Source organism: Pieris napi, chromosome 7, assembly GCF_905475465.1.
Source record: "Pieris napi chromosome 7, ilPieNapi1.2, whole genome shotgun sequence".
NCBI classification, from domain to species: domain Eukaryota; kingdom Metazoa; phylum Arthropoda; class Insecta; order Lepidoptera; family Pieridae; genus Pieris; species Pieris napi.
The window spans coordinates 629,545-647,304 of record NC_062240.1 but is presented as its reverse complement, the minus strand read 5'-3'; the positions used below and the strand labels follow the sequence as shown (position 1 = coordinate 647,304).

Genomic DNA, 17,760 nt, shown 5'->3' with positions numbered 1-17,760 from the left:
TCACTTTTTTTTAATTTAGTGGTAGCGGATTCAAATTAATTGAAAAATAAAAAGATAAGTCATATTATTTTATTCATAATTTACGATATCTTTTTCCAATTTGTTTCCAACTATCAATAGTTGTGCAGTATAACGATTGAAAGTAGCAAGATTTTATATAAAATAACTAGCTGTACCCTGCAACGCTTCGCTGTAGCAGATTTATATGATTGTAGAGTAATCAGAATCAGATGCAATTTTTTTGTAAATAAACAATGTGTACGTAATTGCGAACAAATGTTGTTTTTCATGTGACTGCGCCATTACTATTGCGGTGGTCACCAATACAAGTGTTTTTCTCGCTTCGGGAAGATGGCGCGGTAACAGCTGATCGTTAAAATAACTGTTTTTTTCGCGGTTGTGACTGATGCAAAAAAATTGATAAAAAACAATCCTTGATGCGGATTATATATCATGCTAAAATTTCAGCTCGATCGAACTTTTTGAGTTTTTAAAGCGTACACAAACCAACATACCATTTATATATATATAGATATTAGATTCTACTTCACTCCTATTTTAATAAACTCTTAAAAATGTGCAGGAAGTTAGCTATCCACTAGAAGTTATTTATTGTGTATATTCAATGTTGGTATCGTTAATATATATATAACTACATGAATATAAAGTCTCCAATAGAATAATTAACTGAGCAAATAACGCACTCTGTCAGAGAATCCTTATCGTAAAATACTTCTTAAGTATCATTTAATACGAGATTATGAATATATGATTAAGAAGCCACAATTTTCTAATGATGTGCGCAAATTAAAACATGTTTTTCATTTTAATTGAGCAAATAATACGCGAATTTTAATATTTTCTACAACTGGGTAATAATAATATATGTGTGTAATAATAAAAGCTTGTATTATTAATTAATAGTCTCGTCTCTAATTCGTTATTCAATTAAATAATTTAACCAATTTATAAACTTTTTATTCCTTCAAGGTTTATTACCTATTATGTTTATTTATATGATTTTTTTATATAGAACACGGGGCAAGCAGACAGAAGGCTCATCTGGTGTTAAGTGATACCGCCGCCCATGGACACTCTCAATGCCAGAAGTCTCGCGAGTGCGAAAACGAGCATCAATTAAGACGGATCAATGACTTTATACGTGAGGTGACTTTTATTGGAAGGTTTACCATAACAATAACTTATATACCAACCGTTCTAAACATAGTAGGAACATCGAAAAAAGCCTTAGGCGCATCAACAACAACAGCGAACGGAGCAGCTATTATATTCCTCAGAGTCCGTAACGCTGCTAGAGATAACGTCGCTGCTGCTGTGGTGGACATTACAGTCTGTGCACTATCTCCTGTGCATTCGTTAAGGAGGTTCCATACGCCTCGCCACGCGCCAACACACCCCACTGCAGCCACACAAGTATATAGCCTCGAGAGCACATAATAAGTAAATCTACCCTTGTCAGGGCGAATATGCTTGCTCAACTGCGTTTGGAATACGCACAAAATGAAGTTCAAGGCCAAACCAAACACGAGGGATACTATCGCGCTGTTCACTGGTTCTTTAGGCAGGACGTAGAGGTCCATCAGCGACCAGGTCGACTTCCAGTAAGTCACAACCGCCGGGGCTACTACAGCACTTCCGAACACCTCATCTGCGAATTCAAGAAGCGCGCTATGGGCCCGCGAGCCAGTCGCGAGCGTGTCGGCTAACCCGGCCGTACTCCCACGCATCTTTGGTTACGAGTGCACACAACCACGGGTCCCGAACGACTACGGATCATTTATGTACAACGGTATCGGCCCTTGTGTGACGTATTGTTGAGATCACTCCCACCCACAACTCTTTTCTTCTTTTTAGTGATAACGGGTGATAAAGCAGCTTAATTTTACTCCCCGAGTATTTGATGATAAGCTTGAGATTGTTGGTTCTATCCGGCTTTTATAACATAGCCTGACTTGCCGTCGGAGCTTGCTTGTAGATATAACAGGTGTTTGGTGAAGATAGATATATTTTATGGTCAAGTTTGTATACTTATATGAGACTGGAGAAATAGTTTTCGTTCTACAGTTATTTCTCTCTAATAAATATATACCTACCAGGATTTTTGTAAAATAAGGTTATTTTGTAGTCAGTTGATTACAGTTTGAACATTAGGTGATCGAAAAACTTGCAAACATGCGGTAATACACTCATATTATAGTTCTTAAATGAGAATGAAATGGGACTTTGACCAATCACATGATTGAATAAATTTTAATGTTGATTGTTATAGTATGTACAAAACATAATTATTGCCCTAGATTATAAGAAATTTTGTCAAAAGATAATATTTTTATCATCACTTAATAAACTCATGTTAACGTTGTAAACGTAAAAAATATATTCGTAACGTAATTTAGCTCTGAATAAGTAGTAAAATGTTATAAAAAAAAAATAAATGTTTTCAGGGTGAAAACTAAAACTATGTAATCTTTGTTAGTCAGGTTATGTTAAACTGAAATATAAATATTAAATTACCTTCCGAAATCTTGTAGTAAATATGTAAGTTGGATGTTTTCCATCGGTGACTACGACGTAAGGAGCCGCTTGGAGGTTGCGTGTGGAGCGAAGAGCTAAGATTAACACCACACCTACTATTAAATACAGCGCTATCAACACTGGTCTGTGGAATAAAAAAATCCTTATTAACACAAACTTTAAAAAAAAAACCTTTTCTCATAATAATATTCGTGGTTAGTATGTTATTGTTTTCGAAATGCAAAAAGTGTATGATTTCCTGTTACGAAAAACGGTAAAAAAATTATATATAGTAAAATTGTTTAGTATGTATAATGTATATATAGTTTGATAACTGAGATAACAAGATTTTACTGACCTTTTTAATTTTTTAAAATTAATGGAAAAATATAAAAAGCGTCGACTTTATACGCACTCGCATAGGATTGAGATGTGTGAGAAAATCGCAGTACAGCTTTTACGTAGTATTTTTAGTAGACAAAAATTTCTATGATGCTATTATTTGGTGTCCTATTTAAAAATATAAACTTGGTACAGGCTACATATATCTTGGCTATATTGAGGAATACGTTACGATATTTTTTTACATGTTTTTACGACTAAAACTATAAATTTAAATTAAATACTCCAAAAAATTACTATAATTATTATTTTTAATAATATCTGCATGATCTATTACATAAGGTCAAGAGAAAGAGGTCATGTTTTGTGTATGTTAGAATAAAGAATACAAATTCTCGTTACATAACTATTTAATGAAGATCATGTGGCAATTTTATAAAATAAATAACGACTGCTACGCACCATCACAATTATGCTACGGAACGCGTAACCTTGCTACGGTGGGGTTACGGATATGGGATAGTATTTATACACCACAAAGCTTTGTGTCATTACGATACGACTCTACGACAACTACCTAACTTATTTATTAAGTGTAACAGTCAAGTAGGACACGAGAAAATAAGAATATTAAATGTCTCATCGAATATTTGGACTATTATAATAAAGGCAAAACGTGTCATGTTTCAATATAATGAGTTAATTAACACTAAAACTAATGACACGATTATAAAATTAATTTAAATTTCAGATAGCTCAGTATCAGCTAGGACATTTTTCATACTAAATTTAAGCATGATTAAAATTTAATAAATTTTAAGATGTCAGGACTAAATGCTTACAACGAAAATACCGTCTGAGATAATGTGCAAAGCTACGCGAAGGTCGGTATAACGTGCCTCACGTATATGCAATGTGTCTAATGACGATTCCCTAAAAAACTATAGCCTTTTCTCGTTTTTCATTCGCTCTAAGCCCAGATTAACTATTTAATATTATAAATCGACAACTGAAATTATAAACAATTAAGTAATAAAAGGGCAACCAATCGTCCGCCATCCGGGAGTACTGGTAGTTAGTGTTGAATGTGTTACAAATTAAATTAAATGACAGACAAAACCGATGACCCCAGAGTTGGTACTTTCTTCCTTCAACGTAAAAACATCCAGCAAATCTGCCAGCATTAAGAGTACTGAGTCACAGGGAACAAACTTTTTAAATTTAGTTGCGTGTTTTATTTCTTTATTGTTATTATTATGTGTAGCTTAGAATTATTGATTAGTGTTTATATGTATGTACGAGTATATGGATATAGTATCCTTATTTAATTTACCAACCCAATTATACAATAATATTTTACCTATGAGGATCCTGATCATTGGGCAAAATAGTAGCGACCATAGTATCCATAAGGCCCCAACCACCTAACCAGTGCATAATGTTGGACATAATGAATATGCATGTATAAAAGCGAGATAGTACTCGTTCTCTAAGCCACCGGCCTGCTTTTCCTTCACCCCATGCGTCAACAGATCGGGAAAACAGGCGAGTTCTGAAATATCAAATATGCCATTTAATCGTTCAGGTAAATTAAAATGTTGTATTTCATTAATATTAAACAAGTTTATTTTGGTAGTTTAATTAAAAATTCATAAAATAATAATCATTATATAACACAAGGTTTATTTAAACTTTTTTTGTTTATTTTTTTTTAATAGGATTTGTGACGCCTTGACAATGAGTTGCTGATCTATATATAACTATCAAGCGTTGGTTTTCTGATTTAATTGTATTTAACATGTACATTCATTCTATTTAAAAACATGTTTTATACCGTCAGCAAGTGAAATATTCGTTAAAGAAATTTCAGTTACTTTAAATTTCACAATTTAAAGAAATACGTAAGGTTTAAGTTCTTAATTGTCTAAGTTGTATCCTGGATATATTCTTACAAATGTAATTATCGTGTGCATATTATATGTTGTATAATTAATATATGACAGACCTCCTTCATATTATAATTATCATCTCGAATATAGGAATAAGCTTTGTGTTGTACAATTTGTCCGAAACAATATATGAACATACCTACTCAAAAGTGCTGGTGAGAAGGGATGATTTGAAAAGGAAACTTTTCTGTTTTCTTTTAAAGCCCACAATCATTTTAAAGAGAATTTATACTATTTTATATGCGTCTAACATTACAACGAAATAAATAGTCAATTCTTACTTTGCAATAGAAAAACAGCAGTGTATTAGAATTCCAAGAACGAAGTTTTGAGCGTACGGAAACATCTTGGCGTGCAGTTCCATAATGCCCCATGAACTACGCCATACTCCTACAACTAAAGGGGCCACCACGACACTTGCGAACACTGCATCACCTTTAAAGAAATTGTATGTGTTACATACATTATGAAATATATATTTATATATAGTGGTATTGCATATTGTTAATTTATTGACTTTGTTTTAACTTTTTTTAGACGTAGAATAATTAAATATGGTCGATACATCCAGTGGGCCACAGCAGCAGTTACACGATCTGAGTGAGTGAGTGAGTGATGAAGAGTATATTTTATATAACACTTGGAACAATGGAATGCGCAGATTTAGTCTAGTAATTTGTTGTCTTCCTTCTTTATAACAATAAAATAATTCAAAAGATTATCAGGATTTGTTTGTTTGACGTCAACGTCGTTTTATAATACATAAACCATATTTGCTAAGGCATTGATAGTCGGAGTTTATTATAGTTAATAATAAAGATAAAGCATTCTGTCTAAAAAATTATATTACTTTTGTAAATATAGTATAATGGACTGATCAGCGCTCAGGGACTTTTATGGAATAAACGAAGCCTTTTGCACATAATTATATTTAGCTTCTTATTTTTTATTCGTGTAATGTATTTTTTGCCTGTAATATATTTTGTGTGACAAAAAGGTTTATTTTATAAAATTTACCGCAATATTTCGCCATTAATTTTCACATTGTGCAATGTGCAACTTCAAAAACTGACAAACAATTTGATAATTAGTTTGAATAACTTAATCTGTATTTTCACCCTTTAGTGACTGACCTTATGTTTGATATGAAATGTATGCTTTCCATATCTTATTAAAAAACCTATATACTAATAACATTACATATATACTAAATAATTGTAGCGAATCATCTAGAATCCGCTACTCGTCGCGAATAGTCACGACATTACGTCATGGCTAAAATATCGGACACAATACATCCGTGAAAGTGATTATTCAAGTTTTAAAATCTGTATAAAAAATGCCTATTATTATCATCATTATGTATTCATGAAAATGAGAAAGAGAACGTGTGCGTTTACTTTGAGACTGATCAACTACTTACCTATAAAAAAATTACCATGAAACCGACACAGAAAACTGAGGCTTTTTAAGATTTTTTTTAAATAAATGAACATCACCTCGACTAACATACAGTTGCAGCAGTAACCTATGTCACACGTATGTGACTGACCTACGTTAAAATAATAATTGAAAAAGGAGAAAAAACACATCTTTCTCTAGACTACACAGACCATGACTTAATATTAAAATCCAATGTAGGTACATGAATATCATCATAATTTAGCGCTACCTGCTCTAGTTTTATAAACTCGAAAAAGCTAACGGGTCAAGGTCAATAACGTTATACATGTTATTAAGATACGTAATAAATAGTACTTATACATTGTAATGGCGTAAACGTTAATCGGCTTGGAAAATGTTAAAAGAGGTATATTGAGGCATTTATCGGAAAAAGTCTAATTCACTTTCGGTATTTTTAAGGATTAAAAGATGGACAAACCAGTACCTTATAATTGATTATGGGTAAATTGGTATATACCTGCTCCAAATCCCAGTTCCTGGCAATCACATTCTGTGGCGTCATTGTCCGCTTCAATGTGTTCCGACTTCTCGGTCTTCTCGATAGTAACAGGTTTTTCAACTTTAATAAGCGGCTCGTTCGGCAATAGATTATCTGCGCCATTCGGTGGCATCTAAAAAGTGTTTAAAAAAATATACTATTTATAAGCCACTTCTACTTTTTAGTCAACTTCATATCCCTTAATTGAAAAAAAAATACGCCTGTTAAAAATATTGACTGTTTGACAGTTTTAAGGTTTGGCTAAACATTTTTTACAAGGCGTTTTCGTGTTATAAATAAACTAAACTTTTAATCTGAGCACTTGGACTTGGACTATAAAGTGTATACATGACTTGCGATAAATCTTGCATCCAGTCTAGTCACTTATCAATATTATAGTATCTAGAGGATCTGTACTGTATATTCGCTCGATAATTCTGTGCCGTAGTAGCGCAGCGTTCTCGTCGAGGTGCTTAAACCTATGAGACGCGAGAACAATACTGAACACATAAGAAATAGCGGATTATTATTAGATACCCCTTAAGGTCTTTCGTGTAGGAAAGTTTAAACCAGCCTTGCGATTCTGTAACTCACTTTTCGAACTCGAGTTTCGAGTTTCGAGTTACAGAATCGCAAGTCAGGCTAAAGAAAAAAAACGTTTGTTACGAAACAAATATAACTGCTAAATTTTTATTACGTAACAAGTCCAAATTTCGAATCGAGTTCAGAAAAAAAACAGCAAAATTTAAAAGATGAACTAGTGCGACGTCAGGCCGTAGGAGATACTGACATCACTATTAAATACAGAAATACCTACTATTACCAAAATGTGGCCAAAAAACTCGAAGGAATAAAAACAACGAAATGCATTTACACAGACACGAATAGGAGGACACCTTAAATCTAGGAGTATCCGAGTGAAAGGCAAATCTAAAAAGCTTCAATGCATTTTAAAAACGATTTCTAAAAATGTTCATATCTCTCACTCAATACAGAATCATGTTTCACTAATGAAACTCAGACCCAAGAGATAAGTCTACCTAACTATATTCATTATTTCAATTATAAATCGGATTCTAGAGGTGGAGGCGTCTCAACATATGACATGACAGTATATTGAGGTCATTGACGATGCTGGATATAGTATCATAAAAAAAAAACATTGTACAATATGTTTATTTTTTTTATATTCCGTGATTCGGAAACATGTAAATCAATAATCGACCACGTGTGTTCAATTTTAAAAAGTGATCGATTTCATGTGGCATTTATTGTGACTGGAATGTCCGAACATAGGCAACTTTTTACTAAATATAGTATAAAAAACACTTGATTATTAACTACAAGAGACAATTAACTATATGAAACAGATATGCAAACAAGTAAAAATTGGTACTTAATCTACATCAGAAAGATGAACAGAAGAAAGTGGAGAAGTGAATGAGTGTAGTTCATTTTAGAAACCAATTCTGGGCTTAACTAAAAATAGATTCTACGAAAAAAATTATTCAATGACCATATAAAATACAACAAGAGTAAAAAAAATAATTAACGAATTTATTAAATACGCTAAAAACCTGCAAAAAATGTGGAGTCTAATGAATAAATTGGCTAGTAACAAATTAAACAAAGATTTAAAACTCATAATAAACACTCAAACAACCGATATTTGTACAGCTTTTAATAAATACTTTTCTACCATAAGGCCATAACTAGGCAATGAAATATCAACAAATTTTAACTTTACACTAGCACTAACTTCAAGTCTTAACTCTGAACTATATAATTTTAATCCATGGACAACACATAAAATCACCAATATAATTAAAACACTAGACACTAATTGTAGTACTGGAATAGATGGAATCAAAACTAAAATCATAAAATGTATCATCAATGATATCTCTGAATATCTCTTGATACTACATAAAGGTGAATATCTAAAGTTTACTAAAGTTACTCCTATCTATAAATCAGACTCTAAAGATATGGCCGCGGTTAAATTGCTCATAAAAGATATTTTAAATTATAACCTTTTTTATTTTATCTTCTGTGTGTAATATAGCCTAAAATACAGCTTCGAATGTAAGTTATTTTAACTTAGCAGCGGAAATAAGTACTGGACGAAGCATCAATCGATTTTGTAAACTATGAAATGTCAAGGTTGTATGACCATTTTCTATTGTTTCTGATATTCACGGTCTTACGTTATTTTTGAAACAATATCTTTTAAAGCATCGCTAATAAGTACTCTTCAGAATAAATTACAGCCATCTTTTATATTAATACTTATATTCTAGAACCAATATCGCTCTATTCCAAGATTATCGCAGACACATATTATTCAGAAAATATCTACTGTGTAGAATCACCATCGCGGCACGGTGCGCTTGCAGTGTTATTTTATTATTTTAAATATTACTTTTCCAAATAAAAAAGTAAATGAGTCCGTAATGTGTACCGTTGATATTTAATAATTTACGCTGTTGCTGCTTTTTTAATTAAAAAGCGGCTGATCTTATTTTAACAACTTAATATTTATCAATTTAATATACATGGGCATACGTAAAAGAATGTGTTTATTTAGGGCAACTAATAACCATCACCCCCGAAGTGTGCATCCATATGCAATGTCAACTCGCGCGCTGACGTGCTCGGAGGCCGCACGCGTTTTCCTATTTGTCATTCACCATTATTTGGTCGCGGCATCTGTACAATGGAAACAGACCCCCAAAGTAGCTCACTTGGGCGAGGTGTGTGAATCACGCGCTGCGCCTGCCATTACCTCGGCCCAGCGCTACCGCCGTGTGCTTGATAATAGATTAGTCAGAGAAATTTTTTTAGAAACCAACTTCGATCATCTCTTAAATATTGATTGCCCATTTAAATTATACGACGAGCTATCTACTTTATTTAGAGACATATACAACCAATGTTATAAAGTAAAAAATATGACTGGTAACAGGGATTCTAGAAATAAAAAGTATTGGTTAAACAATAGCTTAAAAAATATGGTTATTGAAAAAGATAGATTATTCAAAATATGGTGTAGTAATCCAAAGAATATGGTAAAAAGACTAACTTATACTAGGTACAGGAACAAATGTCAAAAGGCAATTTTTAAATGTAACGTAGAACATGATAAAAAAACAATTTCAAATTGTAATAACAATATAAAAAAAGTTTGGGATAAAATTAATGAATTATTGGGTAAAAATAAGCAGTCTTTGGATAATCTAATCTTAAATAACATAACTAAACAAGGCGGCACGCAGGCAGTCTGTAATGATTTTGCTGATACATTCTCAAAGGAAATTGATTAAATAATCCTGTGATGAAAAATGGCTGGAAAGGATGACTTATGTTAAATTATCGAATGTGTGTATGAGATGGCAACCGGTCGATGGCAAGGATATAAAACTAATAATTGATAAAATGAATAAAAATAAATCACCGGGCAGTGATCTGATACGCATGTCTGATTTAAAAATAATTGTTGATAAGATTAGCCCTGTATTATCTAATCTGATAAAATATCACAAATTTGCACAAAAATTAAAGGAAGCAATCGTTCGTCCGGTCTATAAGAGAGGCGATCGTAAAGATTTTTCGAATTATAGACCAATAGCTATACTATCAAGTATTAACAAAATTATGGAAAAATATGTTGTCAATCAAATTGGAACTTTTTTACAAAAAAAAATAATATCTTAACGGAATGTCAACATGGCTTCCAGAAAAATAAAAGCACCAACACCTTATTATTAAATTTTACAGATGAAATTAATGCACATTTGGAAAATAAAAAAATTATTGTAGCTATTTTTTATGATTTTAAGAAGGCTTTTGATACCTTAAATACTGAGAAACTCTTAAACCCTTGGTTCAGCGACTGTCTCACGGCGCACTCTTACCGTGTGAAAGTCGGCGACGCATTCAGTGAGGAGAAACAAGTAAACTGCGGCGTCCCCCAGGGTTCTGGGTGTGGGCCAGTGTGCTACCTGATGTATGTAAATAGCCTCTGTGAAGTATTACATCACTGCTCGGCCCACATGTTTGCTGATGACCTTTGTACTCTGAGCGCTAGTACCGACCTCTCGGTGATGTGTCGCCGGGTTCAAGAGGATGTGGATGCGGTAGTTAAATGGTCACATGATAACGGCATAATATTAAACGCTGACAAAACAAAGATGATAATTATTCACTCCCCGTATTTAAGTTCTATTGATAATACGCCTCCTCTTTTTGCGCACGGCTTTGATTGCTTTCATAACAAGAAAATTAACTGTACGTGTAAACCTATCGAAAAAGTTAATTGTGTAAATTACCTAGGAATAAAAATAGATACGTCTTTTTCTTGGGATTCCCATATAGAATTTTTGTGTAGAAAACTAAGAATATTATTAGAAACGTTTTACCATTTACGTACTAAAGTCTCATTGCCCATACTAAAATGTTTATATTTTGCACTTGTGGATTCCATAATAGGTTACGCTCTTGACTGCTATGGGTTAACATTTAAAACATACATTGATAAAGTAGAATCATTACAAATAAGATTTTTAAAATTACTTGTAAATAAAAAGACAAGGAATCAATGTAAAGGAGATTATTATAAACTATTTAAAATATGTAAAATTTTACCGGCTAGCCTGAAGCATAGATTCCTTGTACTTGTAAATAACCATGGTAAGCAGGATCGTTTTACTAGTTTGGTATCATATAACTGACACAAGGTCAATGTCCAAAGGTAAATTTGAAATACCCATGGTGCAAAATTATTATGGAGATAGAACGTTGAAGAAGCGGATTCCATACATGCTCAATAGTTTACCCGAGGACATAAGACGTGAGACTTCATTGGATAAATTTAGAGGTTTATTAATAACCATTTGTTAAATATCCTGTAACCTATAAGTTAGTTAGTAATAGTAGTAGTGTTAGTAATTTAGTGATTTAGAAGTTATGTTTATTTAAGGCGAGTTACCTGCAGTCAAACTGCGTAAGCAGTTTTGCGGGGTATGGTTTGAATTAAGGTGTAACTTTTTTGTGAATAAATATATTTAAATAAAATAAAGAAATGAGAGAAGAATAGCTAACACTCTGTTCTGGTCACTGGGTGAGATAATGAAAAAAGTCAAAAATCATTTATTCATATAGGTAACACAATGTACACGTCTTATGCACGTAAAAAAAATATACATAAATGCTTCTAATTTTACATTTACTGCCAGTTTTCAAATCAAGGGCGTAGAACGGAAGAGAAGAACTGGCAATAAACTCTCCGTCACTCTTTTGAATCGCCAAGTTTTTTTGTTTAACACAACGTTTTTAGGAGCTGTAACTATTACACCATGTTCCACGTGACATCTTAAGTAATAAATAATAATAAAATAAATTAAAAACAAAGATTTGTCCTCTATCAGCTGGAGGCATGGTGAAATAGGAGCACGCACTTACATTCTCGCGGGAAAGACAAGGAAGGAAGAGAGAAAAGTTTACGATGTATTTTGCCTGAGCATGACAGAACAACTGGGAAATATAATAAAAATTTGTCAAAAAAGTATGGAAATAAGTACACACAGGAGTAAAAAAAAATTAAGCGATTCTTAAATAAAATCAAAATTACACCACATACCGACAAATAAAGTGGAGATGGATCGATCATATATTTAGAGAAAAGAAGCAAAATGAACTGATTCGTAACGGTGTGGTACCCTCGAAATTTGAAAAGAGAGGAGAGATAAAATGGGAGGATGATTTAAAAAAAGAAGCGGGTCCAATGTAAATTCGAATCGCTAGAGAACAAAAATCTCTCTTACAAAAATTAAGAGGAGGCAATATTTATTTAATTAGCGTGTATGTTAAGTAGCATTAAAGGCTTTTATTATTGATTTATGATTGATTGATTAAGTCATAATATCTTCTTCAACTGGTTTGGTTCGTACGTAACATTGTATGGTTTAAGGAAAATGAATCTAGTCATTAAAGCGATAAACATCTCAAGGAAAATCGTTTTGTTGCATCGATGTTAAATTATAGTTCGTGAAAGTCAGGGATTGAATTTTGATGGAAAATTACTATGACCTAATTTACTTGGATTCTAAAGAAGAGATATTCATAAGCCTTCTGCGTCTATGACACAATTATTAAGAATCAAATCCAAGACTTCCGGGTTTTTATCTGTCAACGTCAAACACTAAGTTTTTAAAAATCGACTTTTAATTTACTAATTTTAATGTACTACTTTTGAAAAAAAAATGATTACTTACACGTGTCAATCATGTATTGAGTTCACAATTTATTTTATGTATTAAGAATATAAATTATGCTAACGATTGTTGAACTAACTTATACCAGCCCTGCGATTCTGTAACTCACTTTTCGAACTCACACAGCGGTTTTCGCATCGGCGGTCGCTCTCAAATCAGTCGTGAAGCAGTCATTTTATGATTTGGCATTCTGATACACAATAAACTACAAGCTCCCACCGTTTCACAATGCCAAATCATAAAATGGCTGCTTCACGACTGATTTGAGAGCGACCGCCGATGCGAAAACCGCTGTGTGAGTTCGAAAAGTGAGTTACAGAATCGCAGGGCTGGATTTTAAATACAGAATATAACGTATAATTAGTTTCTTCGCGAGCTCTTTTTGCCTCGTGTCACATATTTGTTTATCTCTTGAGACCACTATTTAGCATATTTCTCAAGTAAATCCTTATTATAAACGTATTGTTAATGTGTCATAAAAACATATATTATTATTCACAAGTCAATGGTGTTATAATTTCGCCATAGATTACATTTTGTAATAACTCTGGACGTTGTTAAGTAATATAATTGATCACTTAATCGTAATTATTACTTTTGAGATGACATTATAGACTAATAAACCATCATTAATTATTGTAGTTATTAGATATAAACGCTATCGAAAGAACTGCCTTGATGGTCTCTGACTTAGAAAATTTACCTGTATTAAGGAAATTTATGCCAAATCTTTAATAGCAATGGGCCTAGCAATGTGTTGTAGTAGTAGTGTAATTAGTGCTGTAATATTTTGATTTGTTATATATTATAATAGAAGCGAGTGATTTGAACTTGAGGTCCTGCGTTTGATACATGTGGAAGAATAGATTTACTATGTACGCATTAAATAATTGATCACACGGCGAAAAAATAATTCGTGAGAAAGCAGTGGCGTGTGAAATTATAATGACAGACAACGATAGAGAGAAATCTGATGTCGCCAAAAGTACTACCACTCGTGTATATGATACAAGTAAGTATCAAAAATAGTTTAAAATGTTTCAGTTTTTGTTTTTATGTAGAGGACATACATCTTGTCTTAATATTGTTTGTAAACCTGTTTTCGATAAGAAAAATAATTTAAAGTAATACTAGTTTTGAAGATGCATTGACAAAATCGAGTCTAATACAATTTTATTATTTAAGGTTTAAATATACTATAAAATAAGACGTAAATATCTAATATGGTTAAGTTTGTTTAATTTATACATGACATACACCTGTGCATATAAGAATATTATGTTGAATATTTTATATTACGAAATCTATTACTTACATATTACAAATTTAAATCTAAACCTAAAACTTTTAATTTCTTTTAATACTACGTACTCAAAAACTTTGTGTCGGTCTGTAACTCGGACTGTACCGGCTATTTACTTAAATATCCTTTAGTCAATTAAATAAAAATACCTAACCGATAAAATATAAAAAATAACTTACCTGGTGTATACCTAATAAGAACTTAAATAATCCAATTCCAAGTATTTATTAAAATCTGTAATGCCTAAAGGATAAGCATAAATCGAAAAGTTGAGCGCGGATTATTCAAAAGCAACCTTGCGTAGTGCTAGGAAGCCTTCGAGTCACTGAAGGGCGCGCGCTTCGAGATTTCATTAAATAAATGTCACCCCTTACAAATAGTAAGGTATAGCGTATCAAAATAAAATGCAATTTATCACGACTGCCTCGTACCAGCGTCTTTGCGCAATACGATATATAGATAAAGTATAGATCCAAATTAATTTAACCTATCTGTATACAATATACATATTTGAATTCGGCTTAAAGGCTAAAGGTATAACAAGGATTTATTTCTGAACTCATTTCAAGTAACCACGTGTAAACTTTAAGATAGAAAAGCGTAGTTTTATTAAAAAAGTATTTATATTTTTTAAAGGATTATTGTAAAAGATGCCAAGAGCTAAAAGAGTTTAGCGCCACGTGATGATTGTTTTATAAATAAAATATTGTTTTTGTATCTCGCTTTGCAATTCACTACCACAAGGCAGAGAATTCCTAAAGAAGGCTTATGTGGGAATACATATAAAATAAATGTATATTTGTTTTATAAACAAATTCCTTAAATTCATTATTTGTATCACGCTTCGCAATTCACTACTAGAAAGCAAGATCGGTCCTTGATATCGTTTACATGGGGATACAGATCCAACACGCAGATTCAAAAATTTTGACGTGTAGTAGAGTACTAAAAGCAGCCACCACAGCACTACGTGAGTACAGCCTTAGTCATAATACAAAATATAATAATTAATTCCATTAATTAATTATTATATTTTTTTTGGAAGGGTTTGATGGAAATATCTGGGCCATGAGGACTGTGGTGATCTGTGGCGTCTTCCTATTGATTAAATCACGAGCAAAACAATTCTTTAATATGTTATTATGAAATAATATAGTAGCTTGTTTGAATAGCTTCTTGATTGTCACTAATTATAATGGTTCATTGGTTGTGACCTGGTGTCGAGGTTGTGCATGTTATATTCGTGCAGTGACGTTTTCAGCTCCTTTATGGTTTATTATTGTTTGTACACAGAACACAACACTTTGATTTTAACTATGTAACTTGGTTGACTATATAAAGATAGAATTGAATACAAATTACGTAAAATATTATATCGTTGTGATTAAATTCCTTTTGAAACTGTCTCATTAGTATTTATAGTAAATACGAAACTTTATAGTATTTAATAAAGAAGGCGGCTTTAAGATTTATGTAATTACGGCTTAAGACATATATAACAATAAACTTTATGTTGTTTAAAGTACACATCTTTGTTATTAATCATATTATAAGACATAAGACAGACATTATAAATGACGATTTATGAACAACTAATTGATTAGTTTAAAACTGCCAACTCGAGATCATCACTAAAAAACTAATTAGGTTAGAAAAATAAAAGTTCGAAAAATTCGGGTTTAACACATGATAACATTAACTGTGATTATACACAAATCTCGAGAAAACCTAAAGGATTCATAATAATAATCAGTTATTTAAGACCACACAATTATTATGTTAAATGAGATAAAGTTTAGATTTTTTCTCAGTATAGCAATCAGGTTAGTAACAAGTGACAATCATTGAGAACTGCCCTGCGATTCTGTAACTCACTTTTCGAACTCACACAGCGGTTTTCGCATCGGCGGTCGCTCTCAAATCAGTCGTGAAGCAGTCATTTTATGATTTGGTATTCTGATAAACAATAAAATATAAGTTCTCACCTTTTCAGAATGCCAAATCATAAAATGACTGCTTCACGACTGATTTGAGAGCTACCGCCGATGCGAAAACCGCTGTGTGAGTTCGAAAAGTGAGTTACAGAATCGCAGGGCTGTGCTACTATCACTTTGCCATGCTGTTCTTTTCGGAATGATTATTTAAAATAGTGCCTTCAAAAACATTACCAGATGCTTTGGTAACTCGACAAGACTTTTCGTTCAAACAGCCTTTGGTTCATTTATACTATTAACAACATTAATTTTTTTGCTTTGTTATGGATATCGTTACAGTATATTTAAAAATATTATATTTAATAAGCTTTTAACTAGGTAAAACTAAGAATTGATTAATAAATGGCTTACTTAATCAATATATCGTATCTGAAGAGAAGGAAATTCACGAAACTTTACAGTAAAAGCATGTCTTTGGTGACTTTTTGATAACAAAAAATTATTACATATTTTTTGAATAAGTGGATGGACGTTTAAAAATTAACGTACTTCAATGACTTCCAAATATCCGTTAGCAAATTGAGAGAACTTCTTTTTCTTAAGCTCGCATAATCCACATAATACGGCATACTGCCTACACAAATCGTTATGCAATTGAATACAATATAGATTTAAGTGTTAGCCTGTTTACACCTGTCTTAGGTTTCATCTGCCATAAATAAATATGTTTATTTGATTGAAATCTGTGGTTATTATTTTATTGTACTTGTTAAGGAGATATTGGGTTTTACTTACCTTAGCTTTTATACAAACAAAACAATAGTTTTTAAACAACAAAAGATTTGACAGTACACGTAATCACTCCCAAAGAAGAAGCCGTATAATGTAAGTCGTTTTACATAATTAGATATCTTATACTTAATTTTATATTATGCGTGTAGATTATGATAATTACACACCTAATCTTAAATAATGCGCCGATTGTCACATTATAATGTAAGATAAAATACTTTATTGCAGCATAATTTGTTCATCATTAATGCTAATTTTTTTTATATAATAGGGGGGCAAACGAGCTTGCGGGACGACCAAAAAGGGCAGTCTACGCAGCCCATAGACACCCATTTTTAGTGGGTGCGTTGCCGGCCGTTGAGGGAGGAGTAGACTCGCTTTTTGAACATTTGGAGGTCGTATCTCTGAGGGAAGACCCCCCGGGAGCCGATTTCACAGTTCGCTAGTTCGCAAAAGAAAATGCCTTGTGAAACGGACTGTGGAAGACCTCCATCCATCAAGATGTAGACTATATAACTTTATTGGTTATATTTTGTTACATGCCTATAAACTTCGTCTTGAACATTGGTCATGCTTATGACTTAGAATTATGCTACCTAACGTATATAAAAACATTTAAATAGATACCTATTTCATACGTAATTATTAGAACATCAAACTGAAATTTTAATTAAATTTTATCGTATATCGC

At 32.3% G+C, this 17,760-nt stretch overlaps 2 protein-coding genes across 4 annotated transcripts in view; one reads left to right on the top strand and one right to left on the bottom strand.

Moving 5' to 3' along the window:
* The window catches only part of LOC125050972, a 29,975-nt gene extending 12,805 nt beyond the window's left edge, over nucleotides 1–17,170 (bottom strand). Inside the window, exons 1-5 of one of the 3 annotated variants that reach the window (XM_047651078.1) lie at nucleotides 17,073–17,170; nucleotides 6,748–6,901; nucleotides 5,108–5,261; nucleotides 4,238–4,429; nucleotides 2,536–2,680 (exon numbers count right to left, since the gene is read on the bottom strand). In XM_047651078.1, the coding sequence (XP_047507034.1) occupies nucleotides 2,536–2,680; nucleotides 4,238–4,429; nucleotides 5,108–5,261; nucleotides 6,748–6,901 (645 nt within the window). In that variant the 5' untranslated portion in view covers nucleotides 17,073–17,170. Of the gene's footprint in view, nucleotides 1–1,214; nucleotides 1,808–2,535; nucleotides 2,681–4,237; nucleotides 4,430–5,107; nucleotides 5,262–6,747; nucleotides 6,902–14,522; nucleotides 14,682–17,072 lie in introns of those variants that run through there. The other 2 variants (XM_047651074.1, XM_047651079.1) reach the window with 2 other exon arrangements.
* Nucleotides 10,110–17,302, top strand: LOC125051265. Its single transcript, XM_047651477.1, has 3 exons — nucleotides 10,110–10,131; nucleotides 10,546–11,151; nucleotides 17,298–17,302. Exons 1-3 carry the CDS (start codon nucleotides 10,110–10,112, stop codon nucleotides 17,300–17,302), a joined length of 633 nt encoding a protein of 210 aa, XP_047507433.1.
* The last annotated feature ends 458 nt before the right edge of the window (nucleotides 17,303–17,760 follow it).

Excerpts from the sequence above, each read along its gene's own strand:
- LOC125051265 (XM_047651477.1), top strand. The coding sequence starts at position 10,110 with ATGGCTGGAAAGGATGACTTAT. Across the intron at positions 10,132-10,545 it reads GGCTGGAAAGGATGACTTAT|ATGAAATTAATGCACATTTG; the intron begins GTTAAATTATCG and ends TAAATTTTACAG.